The 21,333-nt window shown below is 36.5% G+C and overlaps 3 protein-coding genes across 4 annotated transcripts; 2 read left to right on the forward strand and 1 right to left on the reverse strand.

Annotated features, from left to right (window-relative positions):
- Positions 1-1,645: 1,645 nt before the first annotated feature.
- On the reverse strand, positions 1,646-3,090 carry LOC127795103 (stress-related protein). Its single transcript, XM_052326560.1, has 3 exons — positions 2,834-3,090; positions 2,338-2,562; positions 1,646-2,256 (listed from the first exon to the last, which is right to left on the reverse strand). The coding sequence occupies exons 1-3, from the start codon at positions 2,870-2,872 to the stop codon at positions 1,798-1,800; spliced, it is 723 nt and encodes a 240-aa protein (XP_052182520.1). The 5' UTR covers positions 2,873-3,090; the 3' UTR covers positions 1,646-1,797.
- Positions 3,091-6,061: 2,971 nt separating this feature from the next.
- LOC127803462 (uncharacterized) lies at positions 6,062-8,386 on the forward strand. The gene is made up of 4 exons (XM_052339740.1): positions 6,062-6,404; positions 6,509-6,540; positions 7,453-7,659; positions 7,847-8,386. The coding sequence occupies exons 1-4, from the start codon at positions 6,167-6,169 to the stop codon at positions 8,165-8,167; spliced, it is 798 nt and encodes a 265-aa protein (XP_052195700.1). The 5' UTR covers positions 6,062-6,166; the 3' UTR covers positions 8,168-8,386.
- Positions 8,387-12,580: 4,194 nt separating this feature from the next.
- LOC127807215 (dol-P-Man:Man(5)GlcNAc(2)-PP-Dol alpha-1,3-mannosyltransferase) lies at positions 12,581-20,887 on the forward strand. 2 transcript variants are annotated; one of them, XM_052344896.1, is made up of 13 exons: positions 12,581-12,872; positions 12,959-12,993; positions 13,078-13,215; positions 13,929-13,997; positions 14,431-14,588; positions 14,666-14,732; positions 14,848-14,901; positions 15,257-15,345; positions 18,208-18,324; positions 18,772-18,905; positions 19,061-19,139; positions 20,380-20,436; positions 20,518-20,887. In XM_052344896.1, exons 1-13 carry the CDS (start codon positions 12,716-12,718, stop codon positions 20,693-20,695), a joined length of 1,332 nt encoding a protein of 443 aa, XP_052200856.1. In that variant the 5' UTR covers positions 12,581-12,715; the 3' UTR covers positions 20,696-20,887. The 2 variants fall into 2 exon arrangements, with proteins under 2 accessions (XP_052200856.1, XP_052200864.1); XM_052344904.1 differs by having other exon boundaries at positions 12,723-12,872; positions 12,959-12,997.
- Positions 20,888-21,333: the final 446 nt, after the last annotated feature.

Here is a 21,333-nt window from a genome sequence, read left to right on the forward strand (position 1 = left end):
AGCAAGAGGCTCTGGAAACAAATGGCAAGAGTGACTGAAATCGAGGGAGAACTGAAGCGAAAGGCTCTAGAAGTAGACGACGGAGGGCAACAAAGTAATCAGACTAGAAGCTGATGGTGGAGAGGGCGAGTGCGATCGAACTAGAAGAAGAAGAAAGGAAAAAGGAAAGAGGTAGATCAATTTTTTAGGGTTCATCAAATCATGCGCGAAAACACGTTTTCAACCAATTTTGCAAAATTCTGAAATGGCTCATATTTTTTAAAAAATTACATAAACGGCTCGAAAAAACATTTTGGACCGTTTTTCCCATTTCCATACTTCACAGCATTCCTACGCTTGGGAAGAAAGAAATTGGAGTTCTTTTCCCACTTCTATAAAGCGCTCTCTCTCTCTCTCTCTCTCTCTCTCTCAACTGAAAGAAATGGGTTATAGATTGAAGCATTCCGAAGAGAGATGAAAATGTTCTTCTGGTTTGATCTTAATTGCAACATTGTGGGAGAGTTAATCACATCTATAAATGCTTGTTTCTCCTTGCAGACTTAATTTCTCTGCCTTTGTTTCTAGTGCTGTGCATTCATGTAGTAGGACTAGGGGTCGGCCCTATTATAAGGCTTCTGGGACGGCTTCTTTATTTCATTTGTTGGCTGTTTGGTTTCAGTATTGCGTGGTGTGTCTTATTAGTGTTTATATATTCAGTTCAGTTGAGGTGCTAGGTTGCACAAGAAGAAGCTGCAGGCTTCATTCAGTTGCAATCCAAGTATTTAATTATTATTATTATTATATGCATTTCTACCCCGACCATGGTTCTTACTTCTATCCTTTGCCCGATGTCAGAAGAATCACTGCCATGTCTTAATTATTATTATCATCATCCTTTGCTTGTTTGGGAACTTGGTTTGGATTGGCAAATTTTCATGAAATTGGGTCCAAAGCTATCATCATAAAAATGCGCGCTACTATAGTAAATATATATCAATAATGTCTTTACTATATTAAAAAACGTGTTACGTTAATATTACGATTTATAGTATACAACTATTTTATTGCATGATAATTACATTGCATGTTTGTAAAGGATTAATAATTTATGCTTTGTAATAATAATAAACAATATTTTATTTAATTAAAATTTGTATTACGAATATATATATATTACACAGAAATATTTTCTATGGTATATATATTTATTTACCATAATTAATAGTCTACCAGGATAAGGATTCATTCTTTGTCTTGACATAACATACAACACTGACAATTTAATCCTATCTTCTTAAAGAAAAACTCTCTTTTAAGTAAAAATATTATTTTTTTAAATACAAATTAATCATGTACAACCTATAAGTCAAATATATATGTATATATATATATATTTTATAACCCAATTCTGAGTTCGCCCGACTAATCCCAAGGACAAGCGACTTTTCTCTCAATTCGGCCGCTTAATAAATTTGAATACGATCACAGATCACAGTGTATAAATACAAATGTCAAATATATATATTTTTTTTTGGTTCCTCAATGGGTTGATACTCATCGTTTCTTCTTCATTGCAAGGATTCCCTCATGAACTCCTCTGTCACTGTTCCCAATCATCTCCCTTTGCATCATCATCATCATTCAGGTCTGACTCAAAACCAACACAAGCAAGAAATATAACATTCGCACCCATTTACTTAATTTGAAAGTTTACATCGCTTTGTTTATCGATCTACCAAACTTCCAAAACACATACAAAAGCAAAATATCCATGGCTTCCCCAATCTATCACAACCCCACAAACACAAGCAAATCCCATCACTGCGCCACAGCTTCTCCCCTCGTTGACACAGATGGTCCGTGCTCAGCCTCCTCAAAGATCTTAGCGATCCTCTCTATCGGCACCAATGGCAGATATCCCGCCACCGGGTACCCCCTGTCCGCCGTGTAGACCACCGATTGGTTGTATTTCTCCGTCCAGTAGACGGCGGTCGGGACCATAATTCCGGCTAGCTGAGGGAACAGGGGAATCTTGTTCAGGGACCGCCACGCCGACACCGCTTTCTGCTCAGCCACCGGCTCGAACTTGGTGTAGAGTTCTTTAGCCGTGGGCTCGTACTCTGTGTACACTTTCTTGGTTAGGTTCGATGCTGCTTCCACCAAGCCGACCCGCTGGACCTCCGACGCCACGGCTCGGGCCGCCGACACCGCTTGGTTCAAAGCCTGCTTCAGCAGCGACGGCGTGTGGCGGTCCAATTCGTTAATCGACTCGTCCACCTGCCAGTCACGTGATGTGATGACCTGACAACTTAGTCAGAATTCTCGATTGGAAAGTGCTTGGAGTTTAGAAATCTTTACCTTCCGATCAACGAACTTGAGCAGCTCGAAAGGGACGTCGTGGAATTTCTCGTAGACCGGGCTGATGACGGTTTTGACGGTGGCCTCGACGGTCTGGACGCCTGGTTTGAGCGGGCCGGAGTTCTCCCTGGCGTACTCGTACAGGCTTGAGATGCAAACCACGATGTAAATCGCTGCGACTTGGACGAAATCAAGATGTTTAACCATTTTCCTGTTATCCTCAACCTTCAATCAAGAATCGATGATAAAAAAATCAGCGGTAATCACAACTCTATTCAAGAAAACAATATCAGAGACCAAGATCCATGATCCGTACTGTACCTAAGCCTACTAATTCAGAAGAAGAGATTCGAAATAAATGAATCTAAAGGAGGTCCAAAATTGAATTTCTAAGAGTATTGAGTAATCATAAACCCTAGAAATCAAATAATCAAGAATGATCTAATATGATGATGATGGTGGTAGTGGCGGTGGCGGTGGCGGTAAATAAGCTCACCGTCTCCGTGGGCTGGTTGGCCTCAGAAGATTCCGCCATTTCTGAACCCTGCAAAACCCTCGCGGCGCGAGAACCCGTGAGTTGGGGAATTGATAAAACAAAGAAAGAGAGAATGAAGGATGTAACTGAATGGGTTTGTAGGTGGGAATGGAACTGGAAGCGGTGCAACGAATTCCCTCTTTTAGATGTAAAAGCGATCGCGCGAGGTCTAGGGCAGCATTCAATGCCTCGCCACGTGGCGCGCGCTAGGACGGACGATTCATCCAACGCGTCAACATTTGAAGACCGGCAGCAGCTGCTCGGGGGCCAAGTTTTAACTCCAGGACGGTTAGATTAACTCGACCTGTTCAGAGAAAGGCCAAATAGATTTCCAGAAGCATCTCGTCGAGGAAACGAAGAGATATATATTATATATACTAAAATGTTATTTAAATATTTATTTTTTATATTTAAATACCAAACCTCGTCTCATCCTATTTAGGGGTGCAAAGAGTTGATTTGATAAGCGAATCCGTGGAAATCTATTAATTAATTAAATTAAATTAATAAATAAAATTAAATCGAACCTAGATAGCACAATTAATTGATAATTAAAAAATTAAATTGAACTTATTAGAATATGTCAACGTTTGGAATTAATCGATTATGATTCGTTGGTCCGCACTGACGTAATGAATCCGAGAAGGAGAAAAATGGGAATTGTCTAGTTCGGTTTGTTGGTCCACCAGCCGATCGACCCCTGCAAAGTATTCCGAAACTCAAATAAGTAAGCGAGTAAGCAAAATGCAAGGTATCAGCCAGTTGGTAGAAAAAACGTACCAGGGCTTTCAGAAGAGTTGGTTGATATATGGGAGAGTGGATGTCCTCTTGCATATGTTGTACGTCTGTAGGTGATGGAGCAAAATATTCGGGATCGACGAAAATGCCAATGCAGCAGTAAGGTGCCGACAGGACCCTCATTAATATGGATGAAATCCGTCATTAATGAATAAAAGATCTAAGGTGAACGTGCAAAAATTCAGCCATGACTGTAATGATGTTGTTGCGAGAATCTAGGATGGAACTGACATGGACTGATCAAATGGGTAAAGAAAACGGGGTTAGGTTGGCCCAGCTGGGAGGACTCCTAGCCTATTAACATTTTCTAGCATATGACATTCCCATGATACAATGATTGGTTAGGCTAGGGAACTACAAGAGTTGTTGGGAGCTCGCTCAAAGTATAGTTGGGAGCTCACTCATATAAAGCTCACTTGGTTATATGATCTGAGCTCGAGCTCTAACAATGTGCAAGCTCGTTTCAATGAACTCAGTTCAGGGTCTATTGAGCTTCATGCGATTGAGCCGATCTGCTAGGTTAAGCCCAGCTCATAAAGAATAGAGCGAAAAATACTCGTAACAAAATATAAGAAAATTAAATTAATTATTGTCATTTTAAAATTAATTTAATTGAACCAATATAATAAAAAAATTAAATTGAATTGACAAATTCAATTAGTGTAATTGGAATAGTTTGAATAAATCAAATTTTTACCCTCTCTGATCATATTTCATTTAGATGGATGGAATGAATAGACTGACAGGAGCTTTCAACTCTCTCTGTCTCTCACTCGTGATTTTTATAAATTTGCAATTGGCAAATAACATTTTCTCTTAATTCAATCAAGTTAATATATTTTAATTTTTATAATCATAATGATTGATTTTTTTTATTTTTTTACTAACATTTAATTTTTCGATTTTTTACTTAATCATAAAATATAATAATTAATTTATTACAGAGTACACTTGAATAACTAATAGCCTAATTTATCTAAATTTTAATTCTAAATTATGTTAAATTTCACATATCACCTTAAAATTTGTCTAAATTACATCGAGTATCATTATATTTTTTAAAATAACACCCATCTCCTTTTAAGTTTTATGAAAAATTTTAAAATACTATTATCTCATTCTATCATAAAAAAAAAAAACACAAACATGTGATTGGCAATGAGTTTAGTATTAAAGTCATTTAAATTCTTTGAATTCAAAACATACAAAGATAGAAATTTATCAATTTAAAACTTAATAGAGGATAAATAAGATAAAAATTATAACGTTTGACAGTAAAAGATGGTCAATTGTAACGAAATAAGAAATGGTGTTAATTAGTGCTAAAAAAAAATATTAGAAACCTAGTAAATAATGATGAATAAAAAGAGAACAAGAGCTAATAACGAATAGAGTAGTTATGCGAGAGAATAGAAAAATAAAATAAGATAAAAGAAAAAAATAAATAATATATATATTAAAGAAAATAAGAGCACTAGTTTAAATGTAAATTTTGAAGATATCATATAGTTTTAATATAAACTTAAGAAGTTATATTCACTACATATAATGCTAAAAAATTGCACCAAACTACCTTTTAAAGTTTATCTCTACAATTTCACAAAATTAAGTGAAATATGTTAAAAAATGTAATTTAGCACATTAGATTATTTTAAGATATGAATTGTAGTGTTACTATAAGTTCATATGTATACTATATTATAACTTGTTTATTTTCACATTTTTACTTTATTATTAAACAAAAAAATAGTTTTAAATTTTCAAAAAATTAAAACTTTGGGTCAAGGAAACCAACCTGAGGTGCAGTTTACTAGGCATGCGGGTCCAACCCAAATCTTCACTCAACATGGTCCACAATTAGTGCGATGATATTTTAATAAGAATATATTATCTTCTTTATATTAGTGGGCCCCTTTCGCTTCTTATCTGGACGATGGGCTTTTCCGTACCGATGGCGATGGGCTGGGGTATCGGCTTTTGTGAAGCTGTGGGCTGCCAGTTGATTCCCTTTGCTCGTGTATTTTATTTTAGTAATTAATTAGGGTTTTGTTTGTTATTTTAGTAGTGGTGAAAGAAAGGGACAAAAAAAGTTGGAAAATTCTGTTTATATATTGCAGGTGACGTATGAGTTTTGCACTAAACTTTAATTAAGGGTAATCAACAAATATAATAATAGTTTAAGAGAACAAAAATATATTTTAAAATAGTGAATTAATATTGTTTATAGAATTAGACTATTGTTAAAAAATACTTATTATAATAATTAATGTGACATTAAATTTAAAAATATAATGGTTTATTTAATATTTTTTAGATATAATAATTAAATTTTATTTTAAATTTAAATATATGTAATAACGTATTTAATTTTGTCGAGACTAAATGACTAAATTGAACTCGGAATCAAAATCGGTTTCTTTTATTTGGCTTCGCCGAAAAAGAAAAGCAGCAGCTGAACAGCGGCCCTGATCGGCGCCGGAACAATTGGGCAGGGAAATGGAGGATCACAGAGATCTTCTCAGGGACGCGTTTGGCGAATCATCCGACAGCGAAGACGACGACGATTTGCAAAAACGAGAAATCCCCTCGCAAGATCCGAACAACGGCGCTCACGAGTCAATCTTTGAGAAAAACCCTAGTTGGGAACGAATCAGTGAAATCAAGGGCTTATCTCTTTGCAGAGACTTTTTATCTCCTCACCGGCAATCGTCACTGCTCGCTGCGATTCACAACGGTACTCGATGTTTGCTCATACGTAGAATAATTATTTTTTCACAATTTTTTTCTTTGGTGATTACTTAAATTCTTACTGTAAATCATCATTCTCTTGGAGTGCAGAAGGATGGTTCACTGCACCCTCTCACAACCAGGTTTGACTGGCATTATCCTAAACCTAATATCTAATGTTTCCTGCTCCCATTTCCTTGCCTATCAGTATGCGTTTTGAATTGGTTTTATCTTGATGCATCAACTCTATGCCAGTTTCATATTGGAAGTTAATCACAAGAGTATTGGAGTTAAAGATCAAAATAATGAAATTAGTCATCAAATAGGAGTTAACCATGGGATGTTACTGTTAAAGGGGCTTGCTTCTTGTGATTTTTGGATTGTGTTGGATTGATAAAATTTATTTCTAATCATTTAGAATTCCGATCCATGTTTGTTAGGTAGTTCACCCCAACAGTAAAGGGCCTTTCATACTTTATTGTGATTTCTCCTTGAATACTATTGGAATATGAATACTTTCTTCAAGTATGAGCTTGTAGCCTTATTTGGGATTAATGAAACTGCAATCTGGAAGTTTTAACGAGGCTGCTCTACAAAAAAGTAACCATCACTGGAGGAATTTTCAGCTTTTTTTTTTTCTTATTGTGTTTTCACCCATTCCTTTCTTTTGCCACCTAGTTTAGGGTGGATTAGATGTGGCAGCAGATTCTTGGTTTTAGTTCTTTTAGATATTATACAGTAAGTAGATTCTGATTTATTCTGTTATATTTCCTCTTAAAATTGTATGTATTTTATCGTAAGAGCAGTGTGGTAGATGAGGATGGAAATTGTGAATTTGATTTCTCATTTAAACAGTCAGTTGTCCTTCCAAATTGTGGTTAAAGATTGAACTGCATGTTCGACTCTACATTACATGGGGCATTGTTTTATGTTAGTTGTATGATACACATCAAGATTAGTCACACTGTAACCATGCCAGATCTGGCTATTCTCAAGTTAAGTCTTTCATGTGTTTCTACACCGAAGCTTTCAACGTGTATTTCTTTCAAGTGCAGGCTATGAGATTTGGAGACCTTCCCAAATGGGCAATTGAACTCGTTAATTTAATTCGTGAGGTGGTGCATTTTAGTGAGGATGCTTCTGAATATGTGGACATAATGGCTTACGATGAAGATAAAGAAGTTTCCATTTTCCCATCAAATCTACTTTGGAGAGAGCCTTTGTTCGACCAACTAATTGTAAATGTATACCAACCAGGTGAGGTGAGACATGATTTTTAGCCGACACAAATGAAATTGCTTAAGGCCATAGGTAGAGATGATTGTATGTAGCTGACTACACCTTTCGTGTCTTTCCAGAATCAATCATAATAAATTTCTGTTTCATGACAGTTAACTATCTGTATGCTGATGATTGAGATGACAATCCCGGTTTGTGGCTTCTGTGCAGGGAATTTGTTCACACGTTGACCTTTTGCGCTTTGACGATGGAATTGCCATTGTCTCGCTAGAGTCATCTTGCGTGATGCACTTCTCCCGGGCTGAAAGTGAAGATAGCAGTTGCAATGTAAATGAATCAGAAACATCCACGAATATCCCCGTGTACTTGAGCCCGGGATCTCTAGTCTTGATGTGGGGAGAAGCCCGCTACCTGTGGAAGCACGAGATAAATCGCAAGCCAGGTTTCCAGAAATGGGAGGGGAAAGATATTGATCAGAAACAGAGAACCTCCATAACTCTGAGAAAGCTTTGCCACAACGAGAATGAGTAAGACGGGCGGGCATTCAAATAGTCTTGTTTGCTTCATCTTCACTCTTTTCATGTTTTGGCTCGTCCCTGTGGTTTTAGTATATGTAGTATTGAGGGATTGTTTTTGAGGGATTCATCTTCATCTTCATCATCAGATCAATCGAATTCATAGTCACACAAATGTACAATCACCTGATTTGATCAAATGATAATATTAGATATTATCAAGTTTGACCTTGAATGAATTTTACATTTAGAGTATTTGTCACTGATTAGTCTCTTACTCATTGCCATCTCTACTTCTTGTGTCGACAGTGGAGCCCGCCCGCCGCCCAATACTAGGCCCCGTCTTTAGTCAGGATTCAATTTACTTGATTGAGGTTTCAAATCTGTGATTGGTTAAATGTCCACTATGAAAGAAAAGTTTGTGCTTTATTGTTTTCAACTAATGTAAATATATATATATATAGCTTTATGAGTAAAATGCTATTGTTTTGAAAGTTTAAATATTGAACTCTGTCTAAGTTTTTACTTACAGATGATTTGATTTTATTTTTTTAAGTTGAATAATAACAACGCACCAAGTTTAAATTACAAGCTTGCAATTTTAAAGACAATTTGCCAACTTTAGATCTATCAATGGATTTGCAGTCGGATTTGTTATTAAACACGAACTTGATTATTAATTGAAATTGAAACTAAGTTTCATTACATATGTCTATACATGAATAATAAATTTTATAATTCATGAGTAAATAATATTGCTAGTGGTTGAATTTTATGTTTTATAACAAATTAGTTCTTGAATTTATTTTATTTTATAACAATTATTAAATTTTCAATCATATTATAATTTAATCCCATACTCAAAATTTATTTAAAAAATTATGATGGGATGGATGAAGTTTCGATTTCTGGGCAGAGGGTTTTTCCTTTTGGTGGGTTTATAGATGAAATCTATCGAGTTTTATTTTTATGGAACAAAACATGATATATCAGCAAAAGGCGAGTCCCTTTAGGTGGGTTGGTGGGTTTATAGATGAAATCTATCGAGTTTTATTTTTATGGAATGAAACATGATATATCGGCAAAAGGTGAGTCAATTACTGGAGAATGCAATGACGGAAATGACAAGAGGAAGGTGGTGAGAGGCAATTACTAGACCAAAATGAAGAGAAGATAAAAAAGAATAAAATAATATTTGGAAGGAAAAAAAAAAAGTAAAATAGTCATTCAAACTCACCTTTAAAAATCCTAAGAGAAATTATATTTACAGCCATAATTTTTGCTCTCCGTAATCAATATAAGTAAAATTTTAATTTTTACTATTTACAATCAGAGTGATTACTTTTTGTAACCCCAAACATACCCTCTAAGCACCTATTCCTCAAAAGTCACCCTTACGCGCAACAAACCCTCTTTAGACCACTTCTTAGATCAAACCCTCTTCAAACCATTGTCTTCTTGTTGTCGCCAGAGTCACTTGCCTCACCTGCCTTGTTCGTTGGAGTCCCTCACTTGTGATCACCCATCATCACAAAGTTCTCACTGACGACCATGTCGCTCCCACTGATGGTTGCGACGAATGTGGTTGCTTATCATCACACCCAAACTTTAAGATTCGGGGGCTTTGAAAGCACCCGAATCCATGACCCGAATCCATGACTTCGGAAAAAATGTAATTCTCCTAAACTCATGAATTCGGGAAAAATGATTTTTTTCAAAATAATGAATTCGAGAGAAACACAATATATATATAATATAATAATATGAAGCCATTCTCATAAAATATTGTTGCATTTGTAACAATATTTTATGAGAAAACTATACATACATATTTTATGAGAAAACTAAAATTTTATTATATATACATACATATATTATAGTTTATAATTATATTATATAAACTATTATATATATATTATAATATATAATATATTATAAACTATTACATATTCTTGCACCCATTGATTTTCCTTGAACCCATGGTTCAGGAGAATTAATTTTTCCTCAATTCATAGATTCGAGGTGTCTTGAATCTTGAGGTTCGGGGGTTGAGAGATACCTCAAATCTCGGGGTTTGGGAAACAAAAATCGTCCGAACCCTAGAATTCGGGGCATCCCCCAAACCTTGAGGTTAGGGGAATCCCAAATCGCTCGAACCTCAAAGTTCAGGACATTCCCCAAAGCCCCAAACCCTGAGGTTCGGGATGCCTTGAACCCTCAAATCTCAGGATTCGAGGCTTGGGGGATGCCCCTAACCCTCGAGGTTTGGGGAACCCCAAATTACTTGAACCCCAGTGTTCGGGGCATCCCCCAAGCCTTGGATCTCGAGATTCGGGGATTCAAGGCGCCCCCGAAGGATATTTTTTATTTTTTAATTAATCTTATTTTTTTAATTCATCCGTCGTGTATATAAATTATGTCATTTAATTTATCCATAGTGTATGTAAATTATGTGATTGAACTGGTTATAAATTGTTATGGGTATTTCTCGCTCCACTCTGTGTAGGCTGGACTCAACATGATGATTCGACCCAAACGCTCGAGGCCCAATAAATCGAATCGAGCTCGTTAAAGCGAGCTCAGATAGTGCTGAAGCTTAGGGTCAAACATCGGGGCCAAACGATCTCCCAGTAGCATCTCTAACTCTTTGGCATATTCAAACGGCCCCCAGCTACACTCTAGGCAAGTTCCCAACGACCTTCATAGCTCGTCGGCTTAGCCCGTCAGCTCGCATCACAGAAGAGGCGTGTGTTGTAGCATACCAGCAAGCCAATGGCAGCCTTGACTGGACTCTTTGGGCCCGTTATCTCGGCCCATGCCAGTCCCATCCTGGCCTTCTGGGAACAACATCATTACAGTCGCATCTGGATTTCCAAACATCCCCTTCAGATCTCATTCTCATTAATGACAGCTCTCGTCCGCATTAATGGCAGATTTCATCCTCATTAATGAGGGTCTCGTCAATACCTCGTCGCGGCAGGGACACCCCCGCCGACTACTCCATCCCATCGCCTCTACACATACGGAGCAGGCAATAAAGCTTTTTGTTGATATATATATCAACCAGCCATCTTAAGGGACAGGGTACGGATTATTTACGACTAACATAAAAACATCCAATATATTTGCTTACTTGCTCACTAACTTGGGCTTCAGAGTATCTTGCAGGGACGGGTGGTCGGCTTGGCAAACCAGACCAGATACCTCATTGTTCATCTCTCGGGTCTACCATACGAGTACGGGTCAACAAATCTCCGTTGACCAAATCAGAACGTCGACATAAATTATGTTATTTTTATATATAAATTATATAGATGCATGCTATTTGATAGTATTGAGAAATTATTTTAATTTTTAAAAATATTAATAATTTTTTGTTGTCTTATATCGATCTAGCTATAGTTGTTGCTATTTGAATCCCACTGGCTAGGTTTCTCATTTGTTTGGAATTTACAATATTTGATCAGGTGAAGTGATTTTTATGTTGATTAAGAAATCAACCATCTTTTTGTGTTTGAACTGAGAATTGAATATATATATAAATAAGAAGAACACACTTATTTAATTAATAGTTATAGGACCTTGCCAATTTGAACTAGTTATCCCCCAATATAAGAAGAACACACTTATTTAATTGATACTTAACAAGTTTTGGACCTTACTAATTTAAAGTAGTCTCGAATCTTTGGATTCGAGGACTCATGCAGTTCCTGAATCGAAGGACTCGGGGGATCCTTGAGTTCTCGAATCCTTAAATTTGGAGACTCAAGAAGCCTTTGAATCATTGGATTCGGGAAATATTGACTCTCCCAAATTCAAGGATTCGAGAGATCCTTAAGCTCCTGAGTTCTTCGGTCTGGGACACATCGACTCCCTCGAATCTTCGGTTAGGGGGCTCAAATTGCCCTGACACTCAATCTGCCTCGTCAATTGATTCAATGTGATTAGATAAAAAAGAAATTCAAAGATGCAAAAAATTTTCAAATACTTCATAGACTTTATCTTTCAATCGATTTGTGTTGTTTCTCGCCATAACATAAATACTTGTTATCTTCTTCGTCAAAATCTAGCGTAAACATTTGCGTATAATAATCTTCTATCGTTGACTGTAATTGTTAATTGGCTATGGTGAGGAGAACTGGGTTGAGCAATGCTGAATAATAGTTGCTGCGCGATATTCAGTTTTGAGTAAGTGACTGTGGCGATGCTAGGTGAGAAAAGTGAGTGTACGCGCTTGAGGAGTAATAATAGGTGATTGAGCGTCAACGATTTAAATAAATAGAAAATATGAGTTTTCATCTCAAGATATTTTAAAAATATTAAAAATAGGTTACGTAGAGAAAAAAAAAAGGATTAAAAATAGAATTTCCCAAATCTAAGTGTACAAACGGGCTTGCAAAGGGGGGAGTTCCACACCATACTTCCGAACTTGAGCTAAACGACGGTGTTTTGGACAGAGGAGGGTTGGAAGTGGGGGGACGATAATTCCAACTTTCCACCCGCGCTGAACAGCTTCCGAACTGTCGAGACCCGATCTGTAACTACTGTTCTCGACGGAGTAGACATGGCGCGGCAGCCCCCCGCTTCCGGGGAGAAATCCATTCACAGAAGATCACCGGTCTCCGCTCACAAACTCTTCAAAAACCCAAAACTGGGCTTCGCTTTCGCATTGCTCTTTATGGACGCCCTCCTCGTCGCCCTAATCATCGCCTATGTACCCTGTAAGACCGAATCCCTCCTCTTCTCTCTTTCTTTCTTTGTAATTGTTTTTCCTTTTTCCATAATGTATTTATTGCAACATTTTCAGATACGAAGATTGATTGGGACGCTTATATGTCACAGGTGGGTACGATTCCTAAACCCCTATAATTCAATTTTACTATGTTTCATGTGGCGTTTTATTTGATCTTACTGATTGGCAAGCAGGTTCGTGGGTTTCTTGAAGGGGTTAGGAATTACAGTAATTTGGCAGGCGACACTGGCCCTCTGGTGTACCCAGCTGGCTTTCTCTATATTTACTCTGCCATACGGTTTCTTACTGGAGGGCAGGTTTACCCCGCTCAGGTAACGTATAGAATTATTCCCTCACAAGAAATTATATTGTGTTTCTCAAAATTTTCAATTTTGATCAGTGAATGCATAAAGAATACACATGACCGATGAGCAATTCACCAACGTCTTGTAGCATGCTGAATATCTTAAATTTACTGGATGACTGGTATGAAAATCAGCATGCCCATTTATCATTTGTAGTATGCTCCATTTTATTTATATGTATATGTGTTTTTTTAATTTTCATGACTAAACTTTATCCTTCCCACGAGTGTTAATTAATTTTACAACACAGATCCCTTACGCAATGTTGACTACTTCACCCTTCTAAAGTTAGAAAGTGCTAAAAAGCAAATCTAAGCTCCAGTCTCAAGAATTTTGACTAGTAAGATATGATATTTGTTACTTACAGTAACCATGGAGTTTGGCATTGTCGTCCTTCCATCACATGCATGTTCAGGATGGAAGGCTGTCATTGATGGACTTATTTGATCAAGTTATGTGAACCCAGTTAAAGGAATGAAATGATTTAGATGCGACTCTGATGTTGAAAACTGAATCATGGTTGCCATCACATTCGGTTGATCAATCCAAGTTCCAATAAAATATTGATTGTGTAGTTATACTTTTGGCTTATGACTATATTCTATAGGCAATCAGATATTTACTGTTGTCCACAAGAATATACTAAAATTAATATCTCATACTTTTTCATGTCAGTGCAGATTCTGTTTGCCATTCTATACTTGCTAAACCTCGGAATTGTGCTGTTCATCTATGTGAGGACTGATGTGGTATGGAACATTCCTTGTGTTAACTGAAGTAATAGGTTTTATCACTGTATTTTGGCTAAACAAAGGTTGGCAGTTCTCTGATATCCAAGGTTGACAACTAAGAGTTTTCTTGTCTTAAGCTTGTGTGTGAAATTTAGCTGTTAATATTTTGTATATGTAATGTTGATTGAGAATGAAATCAAGCAGAAGACTAAGTGGACGTCCATTTTCTAAGCATGGAATTCAAAGTTTAACATGCTTGTTTGAGTGACATGAGAACTTTGTGAGGATAGTATCTATTCCTCAACTCTAAGGCAAATAGATGTGCATGCATGCATGAATTCTAACGTGCAACTTGTTCTTACTTGCATATATCAGAAACTGCTCCATTCCTCATTGCTAGTTCTACTGCATCACGTGTTTTATGTGTTGTATATTTTTGAACTCTTTACAGCTTCCATGGTGGGCCCTTTCGCTGCTTTGTCTATCAAAAAGAGTGCATTCCATCTTTGTGCTTCGTCTTTTCAATGATTGTGTTGCCATGGCCCTCTTCCATGCTGCACTGGCCTTACTTCTTTACCAAAAGTGGCATCTCGGTCTGATTATTTTCAGGTGATATTTTAATTGAACAATTGAATATTGATAACACTGAGTCGTTTGGTTTGAGTTTCATTGTCATGTTATTGCAGTGGAGCTGTCTCAGTAAAAATGAATGTGCTTCTTTATGCTCCACCCTTGCTCCTACTTATGTTAAAGGTACATTAAATTTATTTTTGTTTTCTGAAATAAACTTAAATTAAATGTTTTATCTGGAGTATAGTGTTGAGTTCCTGAAGCAATGCTTCAATTTTATTCCTGAAACATGGTACAGGCCATGGATATAACTGGGGTGTTTTCAGCTTTGGCTGGTGCAGCAATCGTGCAGGTGCTGTTCTTACATTTATCTTTCTGTATAGTTATGCATCATAATCCATGAATGAATGAAGTCTGACCTTAGGTGCGAGTTATATGGGTGGATCACTTCTTTGCTACCTAATGCCCTTTCATCATTTTGTGGATAACTTTTGTTGTTGAAAATTTTTGTTTTAATCCATGTAATATTTTATGAAATACGTATAACATAATAGCATTGTACAGTGAGGAAGAATAATCAGACATATTTCCATTTTCTGCATATGATTAGGTGAGTCAGACTTCAACTGCAATTAGCATGTGATGGAAGAGTTTTCTTCTCAAGATACTTATTTATCTTCCAAAAAAATTGGCATATGGTTCTGCAGATTCTGTTGGGGCTTCCATTTATGTTAGCAAATCCTTCTGCATACATATCAAGAGCCTTCAATCTTGGACGGGTGTTCATCCACTTTTGGTACTCTTGAACTTGATTAAAGTTGCATAAAGTTGTGATCATGCTAACCTGAAATGCACATGTTGATTTATTAATTAATGGATGACATGGGCAAATAATCTTTGATTCTTCACTTTATGGTAGATTTTGGGATATTATTGGTAAGGAATGACCCGAGCTTAATGGTGGAAAATTGTGCCTTATTTCCTAGAATATACTATTAATCATTCATGGAAGATTACAAAATTGTTGTTCATGTCATCTTATTTATTCTTCTTATAAGCAAGCCTCTTTTGTGAAATCTTAAGCTGTGAAAATAGTAGTAGCTTGTCTAATGTCTCATGATTTGAAGCCATTAAAACACTTAACTAATAGTTCTAAACAATTGGAAATTATATATGATAAAACTCAAGAAAAGAAATATAAAAGCAAAGGAAAATATTGGTGAAGTCCTGGATATTGTGCTGGATAGTTTCTTGTTTGAAGTCCTTCCGCGTTGTAATGCTGGGCAATTGTTTTAAAGAGTCACATAAACCTTGATTGTAATATAGTCATCACATGAAAATGTATTAATTGCAAAAAGACCTGTTAATCTTATAGAATCTCATTTATATTTTGGTGGTGAATGGAGAGCTACAAGAAAAAATCAAAACCAGAAGATCTTGCTACAAGGCTTTACATATATGCCATAACACAGGAAAACCTGAAGAGATATATTTTGGCTAAAATGGTAGAAAAGAAGGCAATTAATGAAGAAATCAAAAGCTCAGCAAAATGTGTACCACTGACTTGACACAATGCATATATATATTTATGTTTAGGTTGCCTAAAGTAAGAGTGTCATTTACCTAGGGTTTAGAATGGAATTTGGGAGAAATCGGGGAAGATAGAACAGCAAGATAGGGAGAATTAGAGCAGAAAGAGAGAGATAATAGCAAGGATATAGGGAGAATTGCAGACAAACAGAGAGAAAGAGAGAGAGATCAGGGAGAAACCAGAGGGAAACGAGAGGGAACTTGAGAGAGAATCTGAGAGAAAAGAATGGAAATTAATTATCATTCAAAACTGTCTCTTCTCTAACTAACCTAGCCTATTTATAGGCTTTACAACTGAAGGTACTAACAGCTATAGCAGAAGAGTACAACCAAAAGAGAATTGCATATAATACATATTACTATTATATCCTTGGGGATCCTTGGGTTCTTGACAAAGAGAAAGAAAAAAAATGGAATTTGAGCCAAGTGAAATCCATAAAAGACAAAATCAAAAGGTGCTAGTAAAAGAGGGAGTGATCAAGGAGAGCTGGAATAATTATTTCTCAAAGTTATTCAATGAAGGTGGAGAAGCAAGTATTATGTTGGATCATGTAATTAACTAAAAAAAAGATAGGAATTTGTTGTTCTATAGATGTGTTTATCCAAATAAAATAAAGCAAGTGTTAAACCTGTGATCAATCCACACAAACATTCACGGCAGTACCAAGATCCAAGAAAATGAAAAAGAACAAAAATGAAATGAACCGCAAAAACACAACACACACACAGAATACGCGAGACAACATATATGTGTTTAGATCCAAAACAGATCCTAATCACGGCAGGGCTTCACCCTAATCAATATACTAAAATGATAGATAATGGATTTACGGAGATTTACAGCAATTACAACGAAATCAAAACCAACAATCAAAACCAAGAAGATGATACAAATAAAGAGATTACAACGCTAAAAGAACCAACGATTACAACACTCTCAAATACAATGGTCTACTCATCTTACATTCTCAATCCCATGAAAAAACCATGCAAGGACAGTACCTGATTGTCGTGTTGGATCTCCGATTTCGTCCGCTACTACTTCTCTCTCTCTCTCTCTCTCGCGCGTGCGCGCGCAATGAGCTTCTGATCGTGTGCCTTCTATCACTTGGAATGCCAAGGAGCCTTATATACAAAGGGGCTTTTGATGGCAGCCCTTGGATCAAGGGTTTTAAAATGATGATCAACGACCCACAATTTATCCAGCCAATCAACATAATAATAAAGCCAAATGCCACATGAAACCCACATGCAAATGAAATAACATCCAAATGAACATTTATCAATTTATTTTGAATCAGAAATCAAAAGCAAGCTATAAAAAGATGAAGAATAGTAAAGCTATTGGTCCAGATAATATTCAGATAGAAGCATGGAAATGCATGTGAGAATAGGGCATCTTTTTTTTAACAATTTAATGGGATCCTTAAATTAAAATGGATCATGGACAAGTGGAGAAAGAGCACTTTATAATCTATTTTTAAGAATAAATGAGATATTCAAAGTTGTTAAGATTATAGAGGGATTAATCTAATGAATCATACTATGAAACTTTATTAGAAGGGAATTGAGCAAAGGTGAAGGAGAAAAACTAAGGTCTTTAAAAATCAATTTGGTTTTATGTCTGATGGGTCAACAATGAAAGCTATCTACTTATTGAAATGTCTAATGAAAAGGTTCAGTGATAAACAAAAAGATTTGTATATGATGTTTTTACAGACCTGGAAAAGACCTATGACAGAGTTCCCAGTGAAGTCTTAGGAAAGGTGTTAGGGAATATATGAATTTGAATTGCTTATATGTAGGTTATTACGGACATGTATTGTCCAACAAAAACATGTGTTAGGACTCGTGAAGGAGATACTTATGAAACTTTTTCATTTACAATTTGTTATGTCAAGGATTTGCATTTAGCTTGTTCTTATTTCTCATAATCAATTAACTTAGAAAGCACGTCCAAGAAGAAGTGCCTTGTTGGATGTTATTTGCAAATGATATTGTCTTAGTTATTCCTTTCGTGTGCTTCATCCTGGTTTATTGATAAACTGACTTTTACTTTATTTATCAGGTCTGTCAACTTCAAATTTGTTCCTGAACCAGTTTTTGTATCAAAGGAGTTTGCTATATCTCTGCTAATTACTCACCTGATACTACTTGCAGTGTTCGCTCACTATAGATGGTGCAAGTAAGTAGGCCCTATTTTCTTTCATGTCAGTAAAAATCAAATAAAGGAAGATGCAAATTGTGAGATATTCTGATTATGAAAACTTCTGCCCCTTCCCTTTTGCCAAAAAAAATTCAAATTTAAGCAGGAATAATAAAATAGTTTTTCCTATAAGGCAATTGTTAATGTCTATGTTCAAATTCTCTCTGGTTTTCGTGTCTATGTTGCTTTCTGCTTTTTGGATAGATTTATTTGTTTGTTTAATTACAAGTAGATTAAGTGGATGAGCTTTGCAGAGAGTACCCACTGATATTGTTGGTTTAATGGAATGGTGGCATGTGCAACATAGAAGTTTGAAATAATAGAGGGGTAGAGTGAATAGCAGGTGGGCAGGGGAGAGGGGTACAGCAAAAGGACTGTCCTCCAGTCTATTTGAAGTTTTTATTCTCTTTATTTTATCTTTGGCAGGCATGAAGATGGGCTTTTGAGCTTCTTACATTCTAAGTATGTTGCTATGAAGCTCAGACTTGCCGTTTTAAGTTCCTTCCCTGTTCAGCATGTTCATAATCATGCCTCCAACATGAAGCTTCTAAATGAAGAGCGTAAGTCATAAATCTCCATTTTTTTTGTCTTTTCTCTTTCAATAAGATGCAACATTTTCCTCAATTTAGCATTTATTTTATAAACTTGTGCCTTTTCATTCTTCTGTATATGTCCTTCTCTGGACTGGAGACTAAGAAATTTATAATTGATTCAGATATTGTTACTACTATGTTTGTTGGGAACTTCATTGGAATTTTATGTGCCAGATCACTGCATTATCAGTTCTATTCATGGTAAGTGTTGCTCAACAAGATTCCTTTTGGTTCTTGTGAACCTGATATGTGATTATTAGTGGCTTTAGCCACAGATTATGCCTCCGTAATATCATTGTATAGCATGTGCGCTAGGTTGCATTCCCGTAAACCCCTTACATATGTAGAACTGTTGAAGATTAGCTTTGCTGAATGATCTGCCTCTTCTTTTATTCTTGGTGCAATAGGACTTGTGGACTTATTCTATCTCTTGCCAAACTAGTATCATCTGACAGCATGTAGGTTTCAATGGAAACTTTTAGGCTTTTTCCTCCCCTAGCATTTATCTACACACAAATTTGCCCATTTATGTGCTGCTTTTATGTTATGTGTCCTTTTGGAGACTGATTTCCTTTGGTGCTTGCTCATAGTGTTTTGACCATCGATCCAACAACTGCCTGGCAGCAAAGTCGTACCCACCCAGCAGGGGCCACACTCTAGGCATGAGCTGGATCATCCCCTCTAAAGGCTCAAAGCGGATGGGGAGGAATCAAAATTGGATTGCACCCCTGGTTCTAACATTAGAATTGTTTTGTTGCAATTTACAAGTTAGTTAAGTGCTTGGTCTCATATAGTCTGGTCCACCATGTCCTCTGGATATGCTTTGGTTTCTTCTGTCATTCTCAACCAAAACAGCTAGTTTTAGGTCATTTGAATGTTAGATTCTCTTGCATTGGATGGCATCAGTTTTGTTCTGGCTCTTTCAGTTGTATCACCATTCTGCATCGGGGAATATCACATTTCCATTTGAAATTGCAAAAGCAGTTTCTGGGGTTCTTAGGCCTTAAGAACCCTTGTTTGGATGCATGAATTTTGGTTTACAATAGAGCTGCCTTAGGGTTGTAAGATGAGGGCAGACCAGACCATCTATTTGATAGTGCAAATTGTTTAGAATAGAAGTTGCTGCTGCACATCTTATTCATAGCATACCTGATTTTTTGCTTTTACTTTCTGTGTGTTTGTTCTTGGTGTGGTTCTTTACACATCCATGTCTTTTCTTTTTTGCCAAGTACTTGGATGCTTCTTGTGTGCTACTTGAACAAATGCATACCTGGCATTGCCCTGAAAATGATTCTATAGTGTAGTTATATATTGACGAAACCTTGGATCTTCAGCATACAAATTCCTAAACCCTAAAGAACCTTATTTATTTATTTATTTGGTTTGCTTGGTAAGGAGGAAGGGCATTATTCATAGGCAGTAAACCGTTCTCTGTCTGCAGGTATTTCTACAGTCTGCCATACCTACTATGGAAAACATCTTTCCCCACCTTACTACGGTATGTTTGTCCGATCATCTTCAACTGTTGCTAACATGCCAATGGCATCAGTTGATTGACTTGGTGCCATCCATTCTGCAGCTTAATGTTGTTTATAATGGTGGAATGTTGCTGGAACATCTATCCCTCGAACACTTATTCATCCTTGCTGCTGCTTTTGGTTCACTTAATTATACTATGGGGCCTCTGGTCTGCACCGCCCGAATATCCTTGTGTCCGAGGCGAACAACCAGTCGGCACTAAAAGCAAGAGAAGATGATGTCTGTCTGTCCATTCCATGCTCTCTTCTTGATTTTCTGTCTGAAAGTTTACTTTATACGTCATCTTTTGCTTCAGTTTAGTTTATTCTTCTCCCCTTTTGGGATAACAATTAGGGCCGGCCAATTTGTTAAGAGGGCTGGCTGTGCTTTGCTGAAATCTTGTATTAAAGTGTACTCATCATTTCCTTCTATTTTTCAATTGAACTTTGGAAGACTTGTGCTGATGCCCCCCACTCCCCCCATGTTCAGAAGGGGAGAGAGAGAGAGAGAGAGAGCTGTGTACTTGAATTTCAAAATTTGAACGCAAACAGGCGGCGATCTACAAATTTCAATTGACCAAAAGGCCCTCGAATCTAATGGCAGAAATGCCCACATGCGACAAGGACGGACGAAATTTGGAAATGGGAATACAATAAATAGAATGGTTTTTTTAGTATTAAGGTTATAATGACAGAGAAAAAAGAATATTTAATATATACAACCAATAAGTGACAATGTATGTATTTTTTCAACTGAAGAAGCAGAAAAACATAAGACACTTTTAATAAGTATCCATGGAAGGGGCAGTGTCGACATTTCAAAGCTTTGCGGAATGGCAAACCTGTAAATAAAAAAACCGTAGAGGAAAAAGTGTGTC

The sequence above is a fragment of the Diospyros lotus genome, chromosome 1, assembly GCF_014633365.1.
Source record: "Diospyros lotus cultivar Yz01 chromosome 1, ASM1463336v1, whole genome shotgun sequence".
NCBI classification, from domain to species: Eukaryota; Viridiplantae; Streptophyta; class Magnoliopsida; order Ericales; family Ebenaceae; genus Diospyros; species Diospyros lotus.

What these genes read in the sequence shown, in the direction of transcription:
- LOC127795103 (XM_052326560.1), bottom strand. Translation starts at nt 2,872, where the DNA reads ATGGCGGAATCTTCTGAGGCCAACCAGCCCACGGAGACG. An exon ending in CCAACCAGCCCACGGAGACG is followed by an intron (nt 2,563 to 2,833) that starts GTGAGCTTATTT and finishes TCTTGATTGAAG; the next exon opens with GTTGAGGATAACAGGAAAAT. An exon ending in TCAAGTTCGTTGATCGGAAG is followed by an intron (nt 2,257 to 2,337) that starts GTAAAGATTTCT and finishes CGTGACTGGCAG; the next exon opens with GTGGACGAGTCGATTAACGA.
- LOC127803462 (XM_052339740.1), top strand. Translation starts at nt 6,167, where the DNA reads ATGGAGGATCACAGAGATCTTCTCAGGGACGCGTTTGGCGAATCATCC. An exon ending in GCTCGCTGCGATTCACAACG is followed by an intron (nt 6,405 to 6,508) that starts GTACTCGATGTT and finishes CTTGGAGTGCAG; the next exon opens with AAGGATGGTTCACTGCACCC. An exon ending in ATGTATACCAACCAGGTGAG is followed by an intron (nt 7,660 to 7,846) that starts GTGAGACATGAT and finishes GCTTCTGTGCAG; the next exon opens with GGAATTTGTTCACACGTTGA.
- LOC127807215 (XM_052344896.1), top strand. Translation starts at nt 12,716, where the DNA reads ATGGCGCGGCAGCCCCCCGCTTCCGGGGAGAAATCCATTCACAGAAGA. An exon ending in CTGGTGCAGCAATCGTGCAG is followed by an intron (nt 14,902 to 15,256) that starts GTGCTGTTCTTA and finishes ATGGTTCTGCAG; the next exon opens with ATTCTGTTGGGGCTTCCATT. An exon ending in GCTCACTATAGATGGTGCAA is followed by an intron (nt 18,325 to 18,771) that starts GTAAGTAGGCCC and finishes TATCTTTGGCAG; the next exon opens with GCATGAAGATGGGCTTTTGA.